Source organism: Porites lutea, chromosome 2 (assembly GCF_958299795.1).
Source record: "Porites lutea chromosome 2, jaPorLute2.1, whole genome shotgun sequence".
In the NCBI taxonomy this organism is placed as follows: domain Eukaryota; kingdom Metazoa; phylum Cnidaria; class Anthozoa; order Scleractinia; family Poritidae; genus Porites; species Porites lutea.
The window spans coordinates 26,519,407-26,543,463 of record NC_133202.1 but is presented as its reverse complement, the minus strand read 5'-3'; the positions used below and the strand labels follow the sequence as shown (position 1 = coordinate 26,543,463).

The 24,057-nt window shown below is 38.7% G+C and overlaps 2 protein-coding genes, 1 long non-coding RNA gene and 1 pseudogene across 3 annotated transcripts in view; all 4 read left to right on the top strand.

The window, feature by feature from the left end:
* LOC140927960 (multidrug and toxin extrusion protein 2-like) overlaps positions 1–1,864 on the top strand; it is a 22,657-nt gene extending 20,793 nt beyond the window's left edge. The window contains exons 17-18 of the mRNA XM_073377666.1: positions 356–452; positions 905–1,864. Of these exons, the coding sequence (XP_073233767.1) occupies positions 356–452; positions 905–1,284 (477 nt within the window). The 3' untranslated portion in view covers positions 1,285–1,864. The remainder of the gene's footprint in view (positions 1–355; positions 453–904) is intronic.
* Positions 1–24,057, top strand: part of LOC140925927 (uncharacterized) — a 227,480-nt pseudogene that overhangs the window by 169,389 nt on the left and 34,034 nt on the right.
* Positions 6,843–7,800, top strand: LOC140926775 (uncharacterized). The gene is made up of 3 exons (XR_012164469.1): positions 6,843–6,908; positions 7,024–7,221; positions 7,586–7,800. It is a non-coding gene; the product is annotated as an uncharacterized lncRNA (long non-coding RNA).
* On the top strand, positions 11,708–12,988 carry LOC140927948 (D-inositol 3-phosphate glycosyltransferase-like). Its single transcript, XM_073377656.1, has one exon. It carries the CDS (start codon positions 11,708–11,710, stop codon positions 12,986–12,988), a length of 1,281 nt encoding a protein of 426 aa, XP_073233757.1.

Here is a 24,057-nt window from a genome sequence, read left to right as displayed (position 1 = left end):
AGTTGGCGACAGATCACTCAGTGTGTACAGGTCGGGCGACTAGTTGCACCCATATGTCGCTGCGACAAATCGCTTCGTGTGTGCTGGAGACCTTTTGTGAAAATCTTTGTCTCTGCGACAGAATTTTGTCGCTGCAACAAGTCGCAAAAAAAAACATTGTGCGACTTGTTGCGGCGACAAAATTCTGTTGCATCCACAAAGATTTTCACAAAAGGTCTCCAGTACACACGAAGCGATTTGTCGCTGCAAAAAGTCGCCGCCACATGTTGCTTCAACTCTTGTCGCCTATTGTGTACCGACCGTTAGGATTTTATAGAAACATTGCTTAGTTTGATGATGGTTTTTCATTTGTCAGGCACAGCGAAGAACAGGAGCCAAGACTGTCAAAGATTTATCCTCTGGAAACTTACTAAATGGTCATTTCGCTGGACAGTCCGCCGAAAAACACAGAGGTTCGATGATTATGTACAGGGGCCGGGGGTAAAACTGATAAGGAATTCCTCTTATGCCTCTGATAACAAGACCAAATAAAGCTACGTTAAAAATGAGCAACAAAAACGTGCAACGTGTTTTGCAACATCGCTGCAGAGCGATGTTACGCGTTTTACCACTTACGTTCAGACCTGTCTTGCACCAAATCAAGGTTGCTTTAAGTTGCGTGACTCTAAAAATGTCTCTCCGAAAATGTTTCCATTCAAATGAACTTTTGCTTAATCACACTTCTTAGTAAAAACCGTATTTTGCTAAAAGGAATGATTTTTTTGTGATTTTTTTTTTGCGGTAAGTAGTTAACAAAACATTTCTGCTACCTCATGATTATTTTAGTAGTTGACTTTTATCCTCCAAGCCCGAACCTTCAGCTTAATACAGAATGTTTGTAAACTTATGTGTCGATTTTTTTCAGACTTAAATCTTGCAAGCTGGATCAGCAAAACTTCGTCTTTACTGTTTCTTAATCACGTCGATGCTGGTAACTCTCAGTTTAGACTTGCGTTACTTTCAAATGATGGGAGCACTTCAGAGAGAGATAGTCATCAAGAAGAGATTAAATCTGAAGCAACAGCTGATATAAAAGGAAGTCACAATCTTACTTCATCACAAAAGAGAGCTCTTATTGTAAAGCGACTTATCCCTCTGGTTATATCTCTGATAATTTTAGGCGGCGCTGTAGCCGTACGGTTTCTTATTCCGTTGCCTTCGTTGCACGAGTCCTCTTCATTTGGAAATGACACACTTACTGCCAATACTTCCTATAATAATCTAACAACTAACTCGGTAACTTGAACAACGCGGGATCATTGTGTCACAGTTGCCATCGGGACCGTCTGTTTCAATAAGCTTCTCTTGGTACTGAATGGGACCAAAGTGGACCAGACGCGATACAAATCACGAGTGTTTAACATTGTTTATTGTATAACGTTCAAGTCTACATATGTGAAACGTAAAACTCTTATCTGTTGATCACATATTGTAACACATTACAAAGTAATCCTCACTATCTACTCTCCAGAGTTTTCCCCCGTTCACTCCATATGTATGCAAACATCATAAAAACTTGTCAACTCTTCCCTCATCAGCGCCAAGAAGCATTTTATCACAGGAATTTATGGTTAGTTGTTTGTGTTTAGAGGATAAAAATTCTAAACACTAAATTTCAGTAACATTTATATCAATTTTGCTCAATGTAAGATAACATTAAATTATTTTCTTTCCCTGTAGTATTGTTTTCATATTGTTGGAATCTAAGGTTCGTAATAATTCAAGACATTTCTCATACGATTTTAAATTTTTAATATATATATGTAGTATTTATATCATTCACTGAGTCCACATAAGCCATAAACACCACACATCTTTGTAGAATTCTTTTCCTGTATTGATTCATTGACAATAAAGAAAAATAAAAAATGAAAAGTTCTTCAGTTATTTTAACAAATAATTGCCTCCGAAGGGTTAGCCTTGTTTGCATAGTAAAGTGATCTTTTTTCAAGATTTGCTTTCCGGCAGGTGAGGGGAAGGGAAAAAGTACCTTTTTCATAGTTGTTTCATTTTGTTGTGATCTCTTTTTCTTTGAATTCGCGGCAACGATCTTTGTTTCTGTCATTTTCCTGTTTCTACAGCCAGTTCTCATGGTTCCCCTTCGCCAGAGAGTCTCTCTCTCTCGAAACATCCTGACCTGCAATCACTTCATACTTGTTAACGTCATCTGACCTTACTACTCAATCCCCCCATTCAAAACAAATGCCTCATCGCATGTAAGAAACGTTACAGCTACGAGGAGCGATGAGAGTCGGCTATTTTGGCAGGTTGCTATGTTTCTTCACCACTGCGTTTTTTCACTATTTTCATATAGACCATAATGCACCTCGTTCTTCCGCACCCCTCCCCCCCCCACCCCGGGCCCCCCACTAAAAATAAATAAATAATAACAATTCATAACCATTATTCCAGTTTCTCCTGGGTATTACAGACACCTCAAGAGAAATCGAAGTCAATAGTTATGCAAAATTTAGTTGGCAAACATGGGGAATCCGACAACTGACTGGTTAAATCGTGGTTTTTTCCGGTTCACTTTCTAAAAAATCTGAATATTAAGCATCTTATCCATACAATTACCATTGAAATCCTGCCTTTATGACATTTACGATTCTACGACAGTTTAGTAAGATTTAAAAAGCTTCGGGTGACATGTCTCTCGTGACTTATTTGAACGATGACGTCATGTAACGCACCTAAAAATATTCGTTTACATTCGTTTCCTTGTTGCTCCGTCCCACTTGTCTTAGTTGGGATTTTGGTGGGAAAGGGCAACACTTGCCTTTATCAGTCAATTGCTGTGTGCTTTCATTTGACAAATTCTGCTACACACGGATACAGGTTAGTGTTAAAGATCTTGATCCTTCAATAATTCTTCAAAGTCTAAACGAATGTAAAAAAGAAATTGAGCGGTATAGACATGAATCTTGAATGTCGTCTGGTTTATGGCTTCACGGTTTATTCGTGTCTGACACTGAATTTCCGATCTACACTTCCAGTTTTCAAGCTACTTTTTATGGTCTTATGTTACCACTGTTTTACCTGTGTTTGTTTATTGTTTCGGGTATTTCGTGTTACAAATCATGTCGCAAGTCGAGCCTGGAGGCATTGAAGGTATTTGTTGTAGAACTGTCGTAGACCGGCCATATTGGAATTGGAGCGTGTTAGCTCAAGATTACCTTGTTGTGATTTACTACTCCGTATACGCGTTTGTGAGTCGCTGGTAAACTCTGTCCTTGACGTCAGTTGAACAATCATTTGGATTCTAATCCAAAAATGTTAAATACTGGTAGATTTAGTGGTGCATCTACGTTTGCAAAGGATTCCGAAAGGGGGCGCCCAACGACAGTTGGCATGCAGTTCTGAAGGTTAATTGTTCGCACCTCACTCCCCAGGTTATGCTATTTTTCGCAGAGAAAGGAAACCTAAAATTTTTGGATTCGCAAATGCGATGGAAAGAGGAATCGGAAAAATTGCCACTGTTGTAAAACTTTAACTTGCATCTAAAATTTTCGGGAAAATGATACCGAAGCCTTGGGTAATTTCGAAAACAGTCCAGTTGCCTTAGGATAACCGAACATAGATAAATTTTACTAGCGGTGATTAGAGTGTATTTCTAAAGATCCAAAAGTACTCTGGATAGCCTAAAAAGTGTTTTCAAGTCATTTGGGAGGTAAGCGTCGTTTGGTGCCCCTGTCCGATATGTGAGTGTTATAGTTAAAACTTCGTGTTTGTAGGTGTTTTCCCCGTTCAAAAAAATCTCACGTTGGTGGCCATACTGAATTCAGATCTACGTTTACACGAAGCCATGCGAAGACTTGCATGAGATAGTCACAAAAGCAATGAAATACTCTGAAAAACAATGAAAGTCAAATGTATTGTCCTCAAATGACTGGGGCCTTCCTCTGACTGGAGTCGAGATTTGCAGTCCAAAAAATCGAAGCTCAAAACTATCTGGGCTGAATATTTTTCTATTTAGTTACGGATTCCTTTTTTTCCTTAACTTCTCAGTTAACATCAGACAACAACAGACTGTAATTAAAAAAAAGTTGTGATGATTTCCTTGTGTAAAATTTATTATCGATTGCGTGATCTAGAATCCTGACGTGACTAATTCTTCCTAACAATGATGTTATCCTCCCTTTTCTAAAACCCTGACTACTTCGTTTTTCGCTTTCAATTTCCTCCCGTCGTTTGCTTTTTCTGAGCCCATCGTCTTTCTTTCTGTTAAATGATTTGCGAGTGTATATACAGGTTAGTCTTTCAGTGTCTGCTTTGAAGTTGCTAATTTGCAAAGATTAAGCGACTGTTGTAGAGGCTTCGACATGAATGCTGTCTTAGAGGCTCGGTCAATTTATTGTTAAACTTATATTTCATAATTGTAATCATTCTTATCAATGAGTTCGTGTCCTAGTTATTGTAAGCGCGCAGCTACAGCACTATCATTGTTTTACTCCTTTACTGTGACTTTGCGTGCTTGAGTCAACAAAATGTTCAACCCTTGTTTGTACATTCAAACTTAGCGTATTGCTTTGCTTATCTAGATGTAATTATTAGGTAACAACGGACATTTCTAAAGTGGCATGAGTTACCCGTACCGCGTCTAGTTGTTATTTTGTGCACTTTCTACACCCCATTGTACAGAGCTCCATTAACTGTCCGATCATTTTTTTATGAGAATTATTAAATTGGGTAAATGTTGCTAAAATGTCTATTCCAGCCTTAAAGTGATTTATCCAAACAACGTGCCACGTTTAAAAGGCAGGTAAAATTTAAAATCTTGTTTTATCAGCACCGTGGATATACTTAACACTAACTGCGACGGTATTGTCTGATTGCCAAATAAAGTCTTACCTTTTTTGAGACTAAAAGTTATTAACTCAATCCGAATTCTGGCCAACCCTGCGCACGCCCTCCGCCACGGTCTTCGACGGCATCACTAAAACATGGAATCCGGAATCCGGAATCCGGAAACGGAAACGGAATCATGGAAACAAAAACGGAAACGGAATACGGAATCAAATATCAATGATAGAAAATTAAACCGAATTAAAGGATTTCACATTGCATTGTTTTAGTTTTCTTGGCAGTTCCCTTAAAGCGCCCATCACCAAAAATTTTTTATTTTCTTATCTGAAACTATACCTTATTAAAATAACTTCTGCGAAAAAATTTTGCGATTTGAACAAAAGCTGATTTTTTTACAATTTTTTGAAAACGTTCAAATTGGCCGCCATTTTACACACCATTCGTCTTAGTCTTCTCTCGGAGTGTGACGTCATATGACGTACTTTAAGGAACATGTGACTTTATCGCAGGAAAACATTGAAGAGTTCTGGCAGGTTTCTTTTCGTGAAAGTTCACTTTATCCCGTGCAAAAGGTCAAAATGCCAGAAAGGTGCGTTACGGCGAGATGTAGCAATGTGTCTAACCCTAAGAAGGGAAAAAGTATGCATAAAATACCGTTTTTTGGGTCGACTTACCCCACAGCCGAAAGAAGGCGAAAGCGATGGGTCGACTTTGTGCTTTCGAAGAGGAAAGATTGGACTCCGGGGAAGACGTCCTCCTTGTGCTCGCTTCATTTTAGAGAGAACGACTTCAACTTTCGCCTCGATTCGGATTTGAAACATTCACTGAGGTCCGAAGATATAGGAACTTGTGTATTTCCTACAATACACGCGAAAGAAGAATCAGAGGAACCACCTTCCAAGAGGAAGAAGCGCATGGTAAGCAACCGACGCAAATGTGTGAAAATTTACTTATTACCACGTGCTTTTGGTGGTTTTACAAATGGCAAGGATTCAGACTCCTTTCCGATATATGTACAGAGTTTCTTGTTTTTGTTTATTATAACACCTTGTAAGATCTGCAAAGTCTCGTTTGAGAACACTTAACGAGTCTGCACCATCAACATCAGCTTCACGGTCGAGCCTTTGTAGTCCTTCATCAAGGACGCAGCTAGAAGTGGTAAGATGCTGTTTGATTTTTTTTTTTGCTTTTCTTTTAAGTCCTAGGCAGTCTGTTTGTGATCATAGGACATGGATCAATCCTGGTATGTGTAATTTGTATTATACATGTCTTTTAAGCTCTATATTCCATTTTAACTGTCCAAGACGAAAAACTGAACATAATTTTGCCTCCAATGTCAATTGTGTGTAGCATATGTCGAGTTTTTGTTAAACATGATTAATATTTTCTTCCATCATACTGAAAATTCAAGAAATTGCTTCTTTTGGCAGATCCTGACATTTACATTAAATTTGTGAAAATTTCAAAGCTTTTCTTACAGGTCATGTACTCTTACTGTAGATTCAATAGAACAACTATGATAATATCTATTCACTTTCACATCAGGAAAGTGCCTCACATAGGTCAAAGGCCCTGTTTACACTTGCCCCGTTGGAGATCCATGTTGTTGTTTTACTTTTAAGTAAATCTCTGAAACGAGTTTATTTTATTTTAATTACAATATTTCTATTTTTAGCTCACTTAGTATATGAGAAAGTAAAGAAAGCCCTGACCTCTGACAGCCTGAAGAAGGGAATCATGAAAGCATCCCCGTATGCCCAGACAGACTGCCTGGAAGGGTTTCATTCTGTCCTTAACTTCTTTGCACCCAAGATTATTGCTTATTCCTATCTTGGAATGTTCTGCAGGTAGGCTAAAATGTTACTTTTTGACCGTGTAATAGCATCTTATATATACCTCCCCTAGCATTAAAGACTCTACAGTTTATTAATGGTTTATTTGCCAGTTGAACAATAGTGTATTATTTTTGGTTTGCTTGGCCAGGAAGATCAAATTTTTGACATACCACAAATTCAAGAATGGCGAAGCAACTGTGCGGAACCGCAAGATTGAGCCAAACTTTGGTATTTAACCACCATTTATCCAACGGTTAAAATAGCTTTCTAAATGTCATTCTACTTTTTTTGTTTGATACTTCTTCAAAAATTATTACCTTGTTTTTGTTCAAGGAACATTTAGACCATGTTGGAGAACTCTTCAAGTTTTACATGACCATAAGCAAACAGCAACTTCAAGATGCATGCAATGACATGAAGAAAATGGTTCCTCAGCCAATGAACAGCATGCTGGATAAACAACCCAGGGAAGAGGCCATCAGGATGAGAGAAAAGAGGATGAACATGGTTACAACAGCTGTTCCCCCCACAGCACCATCTGGTATCTTTTTTGGAACTTGAAGCAGCATTGTTTAAAATCTAAAGTTGTAGATTGATGACGGGTGAACCTAGTGAGGCTGATCAATTCCCTTGAGGGGAGGCTTGGTGATCAATCCCCTTATTTTTTAGCAAATGGTTTGAACCCAGGAGTCTTTTCTTGCATCGTTGTATGATTGTCTGCTTTAGTGTAGTCCTGGGGAGGACTTGTTTTTGTTTGCTGATGTTTAGACAACTGTGCAGAAGTAAGTCATTTCAGGGTCCTTTGCATAAGCAAAGAATTATAATTAAATGAAGGTTCGCTCTGTCAGAAAAAGAAACATTTTATTCTATCATCTATCCTTATCTCAATACATTTTTTATTGCAGTGCCAAATCAGACATCGGGTGAACAAAGAGAACGGCCTGCAAGAGCACGCCCTGTTTGCTCTTTATGCAAGAAGCCAATGAGAGGACATAGTGCCGTCTTAAATTGTCCAAGAAACATTAAAGAATAAGACATTTTTATTCTGCATAAAAATGGAAGAAAAGTGATTTGTTATATAAACAGATGTGAAATACTAGGGAATCTTTACAGAAAAAGTTGATCTCCTAATCTACCGGTAGTCAGAAATTTTACTCAATTATTGCACTCTGTTGTGAAATAAGTCATATTATTGTCAACACTCCTGAAGAAATTTTTTTCAAATGACCACACATCAATCAATATCCTCAATTTTTTGGTTGTCCTGATTTCCAAGTTGAAAAGAATTAACTTTTTAGAGTGATTGCCATAGGTCAAAAATCCCAAGGCCCTTGGCATTTAATTGTCATCTTGAACGAAATGTTTTTAAAGGTTGGTATGTTTGTACAGAAACCAGACAGCAGTTACTAGATGGAGCATAGAGATTTTGAACTGTTACCAAAGAGCAAAGTTCACCATGTGTGATTTGTCTTCACTACTGTTATTTACAGTTTAATAAAAGAGAAGATTGCAACTTCCTGATAAAATATTGATTTTAAAAATTAACAATAATTGGACAATGTTGAGCAAGATTTTGTGATTTGTCAGTGGCGAGCAGATGAAAGCCAAACACTGAGGCAAATAATATTTATTATTGATCTTCGAGACACTGACAAATCACTATATTTTGCAATAACTGAGGTCAATAATATTGTTCATTCAATGACCAGTGTTTTTGTTTGCAGCAAAGCAAAGTTGGATGACATTGTCCTTGAGTAGACCATCATTTGTAGGCAGTTATTTGCAGGTCATGTGGTGGGCACACAGCCATTGAAAAGGAAGGAAAATTTGCAATGAATGATAATTACAATTCATTGAAAAAAAAATTAGTGCCAAGTTTAAACTACAGGGGAATAGGTACAAGTCTCCTTAAATGGATGGAAATTAATGAAAGCAAATTGGCTTTTTACAACTTTGAAATAAATAACCTTAATTTCAAGTTCAGGCTCAAGATGTTCATAGCATTGAAAAAACTTGAAAAAAATGTGAAAAAATGTGATAAAGAAATTCATCATGTGGCCATACAACTTGTGACAGCCCCAAATTCCATGCTACCCATACTTAAATGCACTCAGCTGCATTGACTAAATGAATGTCTGTAGGGGAACTTAATCTTCCTCTAACTGAAAACCAGCTAGTTGCTCGTCCTCCTTGGTAAGAACTGATTTCTGAATAGCAGCATATGCACAGGCAGGGAGAGGTATCCTTTTTTTCCCCAGGTGCTCATAGACAAGTCTCGTAAACTCCCGGCAAGCAATTGATCGTATATATCTACAACAAATGTAAAAGAAATGCTTCTGCTGAAGAACAGATTTTATAGGTCAATATCAGTTTTACATTAAAGTTGTACAATTAACCCCGAGAAGTAAAGAAAATGAAGGGTTCTTCGCGGACAGCTTCACTCGACTGGGACTCAACACAGCCTTCCAGCTCCTTGCAGCAATAGCATTCCCTAATGTTTATGAACAGATCACTGCTAAAAATTCCACAAGTACACCTAAACGTAAAATATAGACGCGAGTAATGCCACAAACATTGAAAAGCTTCTAAACTGACTCGAGAGCAATGTAGAAGATATATAGTTCTTTTGTTGCTGTTGAACGTTCAAAGCAGTAGCCCGCAGAACTATCAAGAAAACTTACCAGTCAGCCACACGAACGCCGTTTTCAAGACTCTTTTCCAGCTCTTCTAAGTTCTTCCAACTGATCTCTTTCGGCTTGTTCACGCCGTCAGTTTTGCAGCCATTGATCAGCTAAAGGCTCGTCTGCGTACGGCTCGAGCGAATCGTCTTGTATGTTGTTTTCTGTTTCTCATACGACCGCTTCTACCTCGATGGTCTCGTCTTCACTTCTTGATTTTTCATTTTCTGTTTCAAAAAAACTTTCTTCTTGCGAAGACATAGCGATTCAATCCTTACTTGTAATCGATCTTTTTTGTGTACAGCTGGTGAAGTCAAGGTAATGCGAGTTCCTTAATTTACGTCACATGACGTCATAAGTAAGCCTGCCAGTTTGCGTGATCAGCGGCGCGGGTGTACCGCAAAAATGTAGACTTCAAAAAATTGTAAAAAAATCGGCTTTTGTTCAAATCGCAAAATTTTTTCGCAGAAGTTATTTTAATAAGGTATAGCTTCAGATAAAATAAAAATTTTTTGGTGATGGGCACTTTAAATATACTCTTGTTATTGTGTCTTGATAAGGTTTGTCGTAGTGTGGGTTATTGCAGTGAAAGGCCGATGAAAGTAATTTTACGAGTAATTTTGTTCACGAGTTTATGGGTTGAATAATACAGTTAAAAATTACCTTTGTAGCTAAATGTCAAGAATAGTAGTAGTTGGCCTCAGATTACACCACGTGATTGTCCCGAAACTGAATCACTCAACACATGACCGAACCGTGACGTGACCACAGTTCCGGTGTTGTAGCAATAAGTTCAACTTTTTCGCCAAGCTAAATACTGATGGGATACTGGTGTACCGGTAATTGAGTTTACGCAGAAACTCATCTAGGAGGTTGAACAACCCCTTACGAGTTTCTGGTTTACGTTGACGTCCGTATTGTTGTTGAAGAGGCTTATTAAACATGGCGCATTATTTTGATGTAATCAGTTGCGGAATCAAGCGAATGCGTGCACAATTCTCTCTTCTCTTTGGAATCCACAATGCCATGGTTCTCTTGAGTAAGTTGTCTTGATAAATAAAACTGAACACTGTTGAAGACAACCCAGAAAAGACACTCAGGAAAAACTTAACGGCGACGCCTTTCAGTTATATAAACGACGCCTCTGTCGATTTAAACGAAGTCTGTCTGCATGTAACTCGCCTTTTTCTTAAGGAACTAGTTTTTGTAAGTGACGTTTTTCTCCTTTTTATTTGCTGTCCCATGAGAATTTGCATTCATTGCCGGAAATGGTATCAAGAGTCTTTTCACCGGAATCGACTCCTCTAGTGGTACAGTAGTCTCCTCTACTCAGTTAATTTATTTATTTATTGTGAAAGGTTTGAACCCAGGAGTCATTTCAAAAGTAAGTTGAGTTTGATCGTCCGGATGAACGTAGTCCTGAATAGGACTGTTGTTGTTGACAGTGACTGACGTTTCGAGAACCTGTGCGGTAGTCATCTTCAGAGTCAAAGTGAGTTGTATCACGTCAGTTGATGGTATTATACTCTGGTTATTGATTTAATTGGTCAATTACGTCGTGATGTTATTGGTCGTCTGTCAGTTAAGCCTTGATGTTATTGGCTATGAAGACTCGTAATCAGTAATTGGTGCGTTTCGATCCGTCTATTGTCACAGTTAAACAGTCGTCTATTGTTAGTCAAATTGTCATTCTCTCGTAGTTAGTTTTGCTTGATCTCGTCAATTATTCATTTATGTCTTTTTTATCTGTTTATTTATTTTATTGTCATTGTTAATATATATTTTTTTCAAATCGATCGCTTGGAACCTTCTTTCACGGATTCCTTATTCCGTTTCCGTTTCCTTTTTTATTTCCGTTTCCGTTTCCGTTTCTGGATTCCGGATTCCATGTTTTAGTGCTGCCGGTATCAAATCATCAAATCTGAACTTCCTGCATGTGTAATGAGCAGTATGTTTTTATGATAACTTCTCTGCATTTGGTTAGATTATAAAATCTTTAAATGGATAAAATTGCTTTGAAGGCATTTACATCAAATTCAAGAAAACTGACTTGGGCAGAAATTTCTTAACAACCTCGCGTGTGAATCCGCTGTTCATTCCCGATGCAGGAATGCAGAGATGAATCTGATAACTACAGCTACCAACAGATTCAAGTCATTCAAACAAATGGAATCAATATCAGCATGTCCAGCGGATAAACCTTTTGGAATAACTCAGCCTGTTGAACCAGAAACGTTTTTAACAAACCAAAAGCTTTTGCATTACCTGAGGGTACCCTTGCATTCCCAGATAATCATAAGTAATTCTCTGTGTTTACTTTTTATTAAAGATGTATAACAGCTTTGATGTATGGCATCTTCTTTACGGGAACCTCAGTCACGGGATTGCAGAGTAGGTGATTCCCGCAAAGTGCAAGTCACTATTTTGGCTTCTGAATGGGGATCAAGCAAAGGGGGTCTTTCCACCATAAACAGAGAGTTAGCCATTCAGTTGGCCAAATACCCTGAAGTGGAAATCACTTTCTTTTTACCACAATGCAGTAAAGAGGACAAGGAGTTAGCCCTGAGGTATAACGTAAAGATCGTTGAAGCAACCCCCCTGTCTGGCTTTGAGCAACTGGACTGGCTTTGCTTTCCGCCTGAAGATTTGCAAATCGACATTATCGTAGGTCATGGAGTTAAACTCGGTAAACAGGCACAAATCATTAAAAGATCTAAAAGGTGCAAATGGGTTCAAGTGGTGCACACAGACCCAGAGGAACTTGGAATGTTCAAAAACTATTCAGATCCAATTTCAAAAGGCGAGGAAAAGCACAAGATCGAAGTAGAACTGTGTGAAATGGCAGATCATGTTGTTGGGGTTGGTCCCAAGTTGAGCGAGGCCTTTCGCTCCTATCTTCGCAGCTGCCAAAAAGATGACAATGTCCTTGACTTAACTCCAGGAGTATTTGTAGAATTTGAGGCTGTGAAGCAGGCTCTGAACGAAAGGCAACAACACAGTGTCTTGGTGTTTGGTCGTGGAGACGTAGAGGATTTCGAATTGAAAGGATTTGACATCGCTGGGAAAGCAGTTGCTGAGTTAGAAGATACTCGTCTTGTCTTTGTTGGGGCTCCAGATGGAAAACACGAAGAAATAGCAAAACGGTTGACCGCATGTGGTGTCCCTCCAAGTCGTTTGAGAGTAAGAGGATTTGTTCAAGATCGAGAGAGTCTAAGGCGCTTGTTTCAAGAAGTGGATCTTGTTGTCATGCCTTCAAGAACAGAGGGCTTTGGATTGACAGGACTGGAGGCCTTGTCAGCTGGTCTCCCTGTGCTTGTCAGCCGCAACACCGGTTTTGGAGAAGCTTTACGCAGTGTACCTTTTGGATCAACATATGTAGTGAACTCAGAGGAACCGGCAGATTGGACCTCTGCTATCAAAACCATCTGGTTCAAGTACAGGAGAAGTCGGCTTGAGGAAGCAGAAACTCTGCGCGAATCCTATGGCAAGAAATACAACTGGGCCAAACAGATAAAAGATCTCATTGACAAGATGATCAGTTGGGTTTACGATATGAATGTCAATGTTCTTTTATATGAAAAAAAAAACTATTCATACATTGCAAGAGGAATTATAGAACGTGGACTCTAAGGAGAAATTAAAATAAAAAAACAAAACCAAATTTGAGTAATATCCACTGCCTTTTTTCTCCCGGCTGAGATCTTGAAAAAAGGCGATTACAAAGTTTTATGTTACATGTAGGCAAACGCGGTAAAGTCATATTGACCGAATCCATCTATCATATGCTTTATCCCCAGTTCACTGGCTTATGTGGTTATTCCATGCATCGCATTTACCAAAACAACCCCTTGTTATCTACTCTTTTTTATCAACAGATGATACTTTAAGTTACCAGAGCTCTTCAGAAACAAAGCGCAGAATTTTTCCATCCACCGATAAATCTTCTCAGCGAACGGAGAGGACAACTGTAGACCCTGAAGGTATCACCGATGACTTAATAATAATCAGCATAATACTAGTCTTGAATGGTGTTGCTGGTTAAAAGTGTTCTTTGTTCATTAAAATCGTGAACATTATTTGAATTGGGCGTTTTTTTCTAAGTCCATGGCTTACACGCAAGCTTGAATGAACGATAACTTGCACTTGCAAGTTCACTTGCATGTGCGTACCGCTCAGGCAGAACGGTTGGGTTTGGTTTGTCTTGAACTGGTCTAGGATTTCGCTCTTTCTCCGTATATTAAGTTCACGAACATAAAAACTTCTAGAGATGGAAAAGAAAAACAGAAAACGCTGCACGTGAGTACTCGTGCTATTTGCGTACTTTTCTTTGTACAAATTATTGGATCACATTATGCCTAAAAGCTACCAAAAGTGTCTTTCAGGGGCACCCAACGACGGTTTCTTCCTAGAAACATTGAAAACAAATTTAAATCCTTAGCCCTTGTAGATATCTAGAAATGTATTCTAAGCGGGGCTATAAAGTTTGTGCCTGCCGGTAATCCTAGGGGAACTTGAGCCCATTCGAAATTAAAAGGGCTTAAGTATTATTTCCGGAAAATTTTACGTGTAATTTAACGTATTACGACAGTGAGAATTTTTCTGATTCCTTTCTCCATCACATTTTTGAATCCGGGAGTGAAATGTGAAAAATTAAACTTCAGAAAACCGTAGGAAAGTTATTAGATGCCTTCGAAAATTGTACATAAATAGAACGGTCATCCAGAAATTTTTAGCCATCCTGAAGTAATTGGAAATTCTAGGCAATATTTTCCTTCTCCGAACAGTTATTTTACAGAAAACAGTCGTTGGGTGCCCCTGGTTTTCCAAAATATCTGTTTGGAGAAGGAAATATTTCCCACAAATTTTAGGATCGTATTTTTACCCCATACAAACACTGTAATTTTACTAGAACCGTACTGTGGTACTATTACAAAGCCTGGGTTACCTGTCAGGTCCCTCACCGTATTAGACACTGCCGTACCCACTACTTTCAAGCGCCCACTACGCTGGCTAGCTAAAATTTATGTAATTGCTAATTGTACAGGGTTTTGGAATAGTAGTGTTTTATTTATTTTTGAGTACTGTCTATATTAACTGATCAGTGAAAGGAATTAGGACAGAATGTAATGGTGATTCTTGTTGTTTGTTGTAGGCTCCTCTTCAGTTTCAAAGTCCACTCAAGGGAAAACCAATTATTCTCGTCTATGTCGTCTGCTGATCAGCATAGGCTCGCGAGTGCTAAGAGATACATTCGACAGCATTATTCCACCGGGGAACCTTCGAGAATTGTTGAAACGTGACCCGGCGCACTCCAGACTAAAGTTACTGCGAAAGAATAGAGTCCTATCTTCAGTTCGTTGGAGTAAATTGTACCCTGCCACACCCACTGAAGTGTCATCTGCAAGCTTTGATATCCCCCTCTTGATAGTGCTTCTTAGGACAATCTGTAATTTGAGTCCTCCACTCGCTGGCTGGGACACACCTCCTCTTACAGCAGACACCAGTCGCGAGTCTGACATTGCGCGTATTAAATACTTCATGAGCGCCGTGTCCAAACATGCCACGGAAGGCTCTTTAAGTGATACTGTATTCAGTAGCTACTGGCAGCATATCCGTGAGACACTAGTGAGGTTGGGAGGAGCGGATTATGGACATGTCATTGATGAAATGAAAGACCAGGACATTGAATTCCTCGATGAGGAACATTTCAGAGAACTTCTCAATCAGTGGAAGAAGGTAGAAGACGACATCAAAGAGAAGCTGAATGAACTGGAAACTAAAGAAGCTTCTAAGGAGGAAGGTATGCTTTACAGTAGACCTTTAGCAGCTCGGGTGCCTTTATGGGATACCATCCTCAGTTACCAGAGATTAAAACAAACAGTGGTGGATCTGCCAATTTTTAGGTTTTTAACGGGGAAAGACTTTATATATAATAATTATTAAAAGGCGATGGATCTAGCAATTTTTCCATACTTTTTAAAACCCCTTTAGTTTTGCAGACATCCCAGAACATATAACCTCTTAACTTTATGGTCAATCGTATAATAGTAATAACAGTGTACTTTTTAACCTGGGCAGTATTTATAGCACTGATGATAGTGGGGCCTAGCAAATGCCCGGAATAAATAATTCAAATCAAATTAAAGAAATTAAATAGAAATATAATTAGTTTTTAACGAATGTTCCTACATACTCCTATCTTTGGTATTGCTTTACCCCAAGTTATGATATCCATTTGCTGTAGACTTCCGAAAGTAACGGTCTACCCGAAAATAACGGCTACCCGAAAGTAACATCTATTTTTTAAGTTTCTTTTGAATCCCCAAAGTAACGGCCTCACCATGACGGTCAACCCGAAAGTAGTAACACCGCGATTAGATGCATCCATAACTGTCTGTCGACCTACATTCAGGGCCTCTTTTTAGTTAATATTGTGGATTTGTTTATGTGGGTAGTAACATGCATAAATGGAATGTAACGGCTACCCTAAAGGAGCGGCCCCTTTTGCCTACAACATTCGAAAGTAACGGGGGCCGTTACTTTCGGAATTGTACGGTAGTTTTTACAAAAGTAAAACTCACAGATGGCCCTAAAACTTTGTGCCATGATTGCTGTTCAGTAGCAGCTGCTACAGAAGTTGTTTTTATTGTGATTGACTCAATTTAGTTGAAGTTTTCAAAAGAGAAAGTATGCTAGACACTTTTTTTTTAATTATACCGTAATAGATGTTTGAACTGAATGGGTAACAGAAAACCAGCCAATTCAATTCAATTGAATTGGTGTGCGTCGTGCCTCACATTTCTACTGAAACAGTTTCAAAGGTATTGTCATATATGTTTATAGGATGGAGGGCTGTCATAACCATCCTACATACCCTTCACATGATATACGTTTACATACGTGATTTATTTCTTGTGTTCAAAATTTAGGTTTTTTTCTCGTCCATTTTATTTTAGATCATGACTCTTCAAATTCCCAGAGCTCATTTAAAGTAACCGACAGCGTTTCTCAGGAGACGGAAGGCTTGTCTGAGAATCATGGAGGTATTCAGATTGAAATTCTTTAAATAAATCTAATCGTAAATCAATCAACTCAAGTTTTATTTTGGCTTATTCTATTTATTGTCAATATTGTATTGCCTTTATTGTTATTTGGTCCTTCTACTAGAACCTTGAATTGTAAATTTAAAATTTGTTTATGCTTAGCGTGCGTATATCGAGTTATGGATGCACGCGGGAAGTTTTGACTCTAGCTTCTTGAGTGCTCTCCAAACTTCCCAAGTGCATCCATAACTCGATATACACACAGCTAAAAGCATGAGCAAATTCTTTTAAAACATAGGTGGCAAAAATTCTTGCTTGCTTTTTGATAAACTGCGTTTTGAATGACGCGCGAAAGAGAAAAAACAATTTCAATTTCATTGGCTACAATCGTGTAGTTTGAAAGAAACTTCCTTCTGTAAAACTGAGTAAGAAAATTTGGTTATTTATTCGTTGTTAACGATCAGTGGAAACTAAGCAGAAACAAACGTAGTCCACCTAAAGTTAAAATACTGATATGTTCGTAAGAAGTCGTGGAGGTTTGGATTCGCTTAAATCCAAAAGACTTGTTTTTTAGCGAAGACAACTGTCATCCTACTTTATATTCCTTTTACGAACAATGGCTGGTCATTACGGCTTCTTGAGAAGACCTGGCAGCAGTTGTTTCGCGCTATGTTATAAATGTCTTTGCCCCTCCCCCCCCCCCCCCCCCCCTTTCCCGCCTCGATTAGTTCCTAGGCTATTTGCGGGCGGGAAAATATTTAATTAGAAATAATGTTGATTTTCAATAAAATTTGTTCTTTGTTTTTGTAAGGGAAAATCTTCTATGAGCGAGAACTGATGCTCTTCGCGTTTTCCCCACTCTAATTATACCCTGTCTCACGGCCTCACTGAGTTTTGAGCGCTTGCCACGCAGACAAGAGTTTTGAAGCACGTCAGAAAGTTTAACAAACCAGACTACGAGTAATTACTGCTTTTTTTCTAGGTCTAGATTTGTCATACCCAACCTCCGATGTCATTGAAAAGATCCGTCAGCTCTTCAAAACACGTGAACAACGCCTTCTACCCGTCCCTTGGTTAGAAGATTTTAGCTTTCATATGAATGATATCTTTACCAGATTAAGGATCGTGGGTAAAGGAAAAACCCAAGGAGTACTTAATGACGATATAACCGATATGACTGCCATCTTTATGCCCATAAAGGAAATGGAGAATGGAGAAGGGAAAGAAAAAAAGCCACGAACAGTCTTGATCGAAGGAGATCCTGGTATGGGAAAAACCACTTACTGTCAAAAGCTGGCGTATGATTGGGCAACTAAGCAGAACGAATGGGACCCTTCTTTTCCAGAGATTGAAGTGTTATTGCTTCTAAAATGCCACGAATTTAAATCTGACATCTGGGAAGCTATTGATGATCAAATTCTTCCCGAGGAAATGGATGATGCAGCCAAGGAATGCTTCTTTAAATTTATTCGTGAAAATCAGTCCAAGGTTCTCTTAGTACTCGATGGACTGGACGAAGCGGATCCTAGTAAACTCAAAATGATCTTTAACCTTGTTGAAGGTAAACAACTCTCAGATTGTTACATTGTTCTCACCTCACGTCATGAGGTTGGAAGGAAAGTCTGGAGGTACTGTGACATTCTTTGGGAGATTGTAGGATTTACCCAGGAAGATGCAAAAAGCTTTGTTCGTCAATACTTTAAAAACATTAACAAAGAGCAGTTAGCCTCCAAACTTTTGGAAATGGTATGGTCAGTTGAGTCAAAAAAGACTGAAGAACTGCGCGAATTGACAAAAAATCCCTTAAACACTGCTTTACTGTGTGTTATTTTTGAGGATTTCGAGGGCGTATTTCCAACGAGCAGAACCCAATTATACATTGAAATTGTTCTTTGTGTTTTAAGAAGATATGAACAAAAGCAAGGATTATCGAGCGAGAATGAAGACCTCATGGCCGTCTATAAAGAAGACTTATTATATCTTGGAGAAATGGCTTTACAGTCTCTTCGAAAAGGAGAGTTGTATTTTGAACAGCATAAATCATGCGCTCGCCTCATTGCCTTATCCAAGTTCGGATTCCTTTCACTTCAGGCTGCTGGCAGTAAGAGGAGAGCTCGAATCCGGTACGCCTTTCTTCATAAGAGCTTTCAAGAATTCTTTTCTGGTTTTTATCTTGCTTGCAAACTTATTGAGGGAGATATTAACTGCGAATCAGTAGTGACTGACCGTAGGTATAATTATGAGCTGAAACAAGTGTTTCTATTTACGATTGGAATATTAGCTTCAACGAGTGAGAAAACAGCAGAGTCTTTCGTAGAAAGTATGGCTGTAAATATCAATAGTGACAAGTCACGTCTTTTATTTGCCTTAGATTGTTTATCGGAGTACGGAAGTTTTGTTCACACCTTAGGGGAGCACCTTAATTTTACCCGTTTGACTATTCCCTTGGAAGTTGATGTAGAAGGTTTAAGTGGAGCGTGCTGCGGTTTTGTTCCTATGATGAATAGTCTTAGTGAATCTGGTGCTGCGTCTCTTTGCCTGGCTCTTTCAACTAACTCTTCCTTAACGTATTTGAATTTTGGTTGTAATACGATTAGTGATGCTAGTGCCACGTCTCTTTCCCATGCTCTTGCAGTCAACTCCTCTTTAACTGAGTTGGTTTTGGAGGAGAGCTTGCTTTGTGATTCTGGTGCTGCGTCTCTTTCCCAGGCTCTCGCAGTCAACTCCTCCTTAACTAATTTAAATTTGAGGGTCAACAGGATTGGTGATTCTGGTGCTGAGTCTCTTTCCAAGGCCCTCGCAGTCAACTCCTCCTTAACTAATTTGGATTTAAGTGAGAACAGTTTAGGTGATTCTGGTGTTGCGTCTCTTTCCTGGGCTCTCGCAGTCAACTCCTCCTTAACTAATTTAAATTTTAGGGTCAACAGGATTGGTGATTCTGGTGCTGAGTCTCTTTCCAAGGCCCTCGCAGTCAACTCCTCCTTAACTAATTTAAATTTGAGGGACAACAGGATTGGTGATTCTGGTACTGAGTCTCTTTTCAAGGCCCTCGCAGTCAACTCCTCCTTAACTAATTTAAATTTGAGGGTTAACAGGATTGGTGATTCTGGTACTGAGTCTCTTTTCAAGGCCCTCGCAGTCAACTCCTCCTTAACTAATTTGGATTTAAGTGAGAACCGTTTAGGTGATTCTGGTGCTGCGTCTCTTTTCAAGGCCCTCGCAGTCAACTCCTACTTAACTAATTTAAATTTGAGGGACAACAGGATTGGTGATTCTGGTACTGAGTCTCTTTTCAAGGCCCTCGCAGTCAACTCCTCCTTAACTAATTTGGATTTAAGTGAGAACCGTTTAGGTGATTCTGGTGCTGCGTCTCTTTCCTGGGCTCTCGCAGTCAACTCATCCTTAACTAATTTGAATTTGCGTAAGAACGGTATTAGTTATTCTGGTGCTGCATCTCTTTCCCAGGCTCTTGCAGTCAACTCCTCCTTAACTAAGCTGAATTTGAGTAGGAACAGCATTGGTGATGCTGGTGCTGCATCTCTTTCTCAGGCTCTTGCCGTCAACTCCTCCTTAACTGAGCTTAATTTGAGGTGGAACGTTATTGCTGATTCTGGTGCTGCTGAACTGTCCAATGTGTGGAAGGTAAATGCAACTGCTAAACTGTTTTGGTAGAGCATGATAAAGATGATAAATTGACCGTTAGGGTGATTACAATCTTGTGATGCGGAGAAGGAGAAAGACAAAGACAAGTATGTAAATAAGTAATGTTAAAATGAGGACGATCGTAATGATGATAATCCTTGTATTTAGAATAATGGTTTTTAAAGTGAAGGACAGTCAAACGGATCGTCTTCGGAGTATTATTTGTGAATATTCAATAGAACTTTTGTAATTCGTAATTTGTTTATTTGTGCATTGTTTGTTTAAGTCAATAGAAAACGGAGTAATATTTTGAATTACAAAAAATGTTTTAATTTTGCTTACCCCCAAACGACAACCATCGATACATTCAGTTTTTTCAAGTTTTATCTTACAAGTACAACCGAACGTCGATCAAGCAGTCACTTTGGTCTAGGGGAAGGGACAATTGGCCTCTTACTTGAGGTCTGGCTTTCAGTGATTTATTTGGCCGCTAAGTTGAGGAACGCTGTTTGATATAGTTTCGACTGTACATTACATGTAGCGTGGTCTTTGTGTAATCTCTAGTTTGCATCCTTTCGTAGTCATTTAAAGAATCAGAACTTTACTGGACGTCAATGTAATAACTGCGTTTGATATTTTTCTTAATTAATTGTGATTGATTGTGTACATTTTTTTTAAGTATCTTAAACATAGCTAGGAATTTTCCATTTGTATTTTAAGTGGCATTGATTCTACTTAACCTGTTTTAGATTTTTATGCTTTTTAGTTCTTAGTTTTTAACTGCATGTCAATCACTTTTAACGTGAGCCTCCGGCTCGGGAGACTGGGTGACCACTCGCTCCTCGATCTCCATAATTCTTCATAAGATACTCAGCCTCATTCATTAATTGTTAATTATCTTATCTCTTACTTAGTACCGCCTGTTCTTACAGCCACACGTGTTAATTAAAACTATTGTTTTATTTGTAATTGTTGTTTTTGGTTTCCGTATTCTAGATGCCAAAAAGACTGACTCATGGCAAATGAGTAGTAACAATGTCACTCCCGAGAACTATGTTTCGCTAACTGTCTGTGACTCGTATTAAGCTGGGTGTCTGGGTATTTTAATCCATTAACTGTATATTTCGGTCCATTACAAACTCTAAAAGTGATTCTGAGTCCTGCATAAGTTATCAGAAACACGGGCACGAGTGTGAGGTATCTATCAACAAATGACAAAGCGTGCACATTTTCAACCCGCGACCACGCCCAAACAAGAGAAATTATCACCTGCTGGTGCGCCAAAGCCAACGCGAAACGACTACTTACGTGGGAAAACCGAAAAGTTTGATTTGGAAAATCGGATGTTCCTCCCATTTTGTCAAGTTAGGAAGGTCTAGAAAATATGGGTTGTCTCATTAGGTAAAGAGATTTCTATACTCTTTTTAGTGTCTCGGTTCCAGCTGAGTTGAATGTACTTTTTAGCTGGTCCTTCAGCCAAAAGCTCAAATTTAATTTTTGTTCAATGTACTTTGTGCCCAAGAATTTCGATTAAGCGGAATATTTGTGTAAAGGTACGTTAGGACCTCTGATCTGCCTGCTCGCAGGTAACCTCCACAGGTCACTTGAATTACCCGGAAAAAAGCGCTGACTAAGTAAACTCGAGTAACTCAATGATAGCTTAGAATCACTTTTACTACAAAGAAAGGTAGCTCCCTGTTCCTCCTATGCAGCATAATCTACTGAACTGATACTACAAAGTCCGCTAAGTAGCTCCAAATGTTTTGCTTTAATTAGTTGTAGTCTTAGCAATGCGCTTAACTGTGATGATTATATTAAATACATCTTTGCTCATGTATTTACTTTTTAATATTTTGAAAGTGTTTCTGCATATCTCATTAATTAGAGAATCCTGATGAGGGTAAAATTGGGACTTCGAATGGCATGTTTTAGCTCTGGGAAAATGGGATTTTGGTCGTGGGACAGGGACTCGCTCACTGGATAATGAAAACAAAGTTTACGAAGACTTGGAGGTGATAAAACCTCTTTAACCGTCCTACAGTATCTATTTAAATACAGTGAAAAGGTCCCTTTTGTGACTGTTGTCCTTGAGAGTTCTAACTTTAAGGCAACTCTCAGTTTCTTACCTTTGTGTCATCGTTGGGTAGTTCTTAGAAAATATAAGAGAAAACAGTTGATATGTATAAAGCTGCTGTGATCTTTTTGTGAATTATTTCTACCCCAGAGAATAGGATTTGGACACTGGGAACTGGTAATTTGAGGAAATTTGGCTTCTCAAAATAGCACATTCTTGATGATTATCAATCACGTGACTGTAGCTTGCTAAACTGTAGTATCCAGGGGCGCTTTCCGTTCAACAAAAATTCCGGTTTGAAATTTCGAAAATTACACGTGCCCAATAGAATGGTGCATTCCGGTTGCACAGACCCGACCCTAGCCACCGCTCGTTTGGTTATTAATGTTCTTGTAAGCAGGATACAAAAGAGCAGTACTGGAGACAACAATTTTGTCAAATGGAAAGGGATATTTCAGTCCGACCGACCGAGATAACCAGACCGGTCAAAGTGGACCACCTTCAAAGCTGGTCCCGAATATTCCGGTCTGACCAAACCGAAATGGTCCGTTCCATTTGATGTACCAACCGAAATTTCTAGAAGTTTTGGTTGAATAGAAAGCGCCCCAGGCTGCGTCACTATGAAGATTCCGTACCCATTGATGCCAACAGAGAACTCAGACTGAATATGATACAGGAAACATAAAGATCTCACCCTTACATTTCCAAACATAGTTTACTATCTAGAAAAAAAAGCCAAAACGTTAATTTTTTTAAGTGGAAACGTTAAAAGGCAGTACGATACGTATTGACAGGGTGCAAAATGACAGTATAACTTTGGAGAAAAATATAAAGTTCCCTGAAATTCAAATTGTGAGGTCATTTATAGGTAGCCAACCTAATTTGTTTATAACTTTAACTTTATTATCGTTGGTGAAGGTGTCCAACATAACTGGACCTAATCGTTTCTGGATATCATAAATTCGATCGAGGTCACCTCATAGAGCTACATGCCTTTTGAAAAATGTTGGAGGCTTAGAAGACAAAGTCTGGAATTGAAGTTTCTCAGTTGAAGTCATGCTGAATATGCAAGTATCAACGATAGATTTAGATGGATTACAACAATGGGCGTAGCAAGAACTTTTGCCGTGTTGATATGGAAACATTTAGTTTTAGCCTGCGAGGCAAGCTGTCCGGGAGGCTCTGTTGAGCGCGAACATAACGTCATCGTCCGTCATCGTCACCTCAAGCCTTGTGCCAAGACCACGTAAATTATACGAGACATTCTTAAATCTAGAAGATCCAGTAATATACGGTGCGCCTTGTACAGCATAATTAACGATTGAAACTGTCGACGTAATCTGAAGATTAGACATATATCCGCTATTATTATTATTATTATTATTATTATTATTATCATTATTATTATTGTTATCAATACAATTTTGTACCGAGCAGTTTCTATGAAAATATTTAACTGCGCCTTACATAAAAAAATTAATTAAAGATGGAAAATCGTAATTAAAAGCCGTACTAAATAAGAAGGTTTTAAGCCTTTTTTTAAACAGATTTAACTATATTTAAAAGGGTCTCATCTGACAGGATTCGAATAGTTTAAAGTGGTTCTAATTGATAAATAATAGTTAGAGTTCTCCATTTTATTAGCCTCGACATTACCAATACCCACAAGAAGAGGAGTACAATATTCCAAATGCGGGAGCGCTTATAGAGACGTACTGTTGCATCCTTCGAATTAAATTTGCGTAGTCTCTTTTCTAAGGTGTTCTTCTATGTGCGCTTTGAAATTCAATTTGCTATCCAGAATCACCCCTAGGATCTTAGGTGTATCTAATTCTCTACAGTTCTATCATTAAGATGAAATTAATATTCGTATATAGATTGCCCAAAGGTAACTGCTTGCGTTTTTGCTCCATCAATGTTTACTTAGATTCAAACCAGCT

What these genes read in the sequence shown, in the direction of transcription:
- LOC140927948 (XM_073377656.1), top strand. Translation starts at nt 11,708, where the DNA reads ATGGCATCTTCTTTACGGGAACCTCAGTCACGGGATTGCAGAGTAGGT.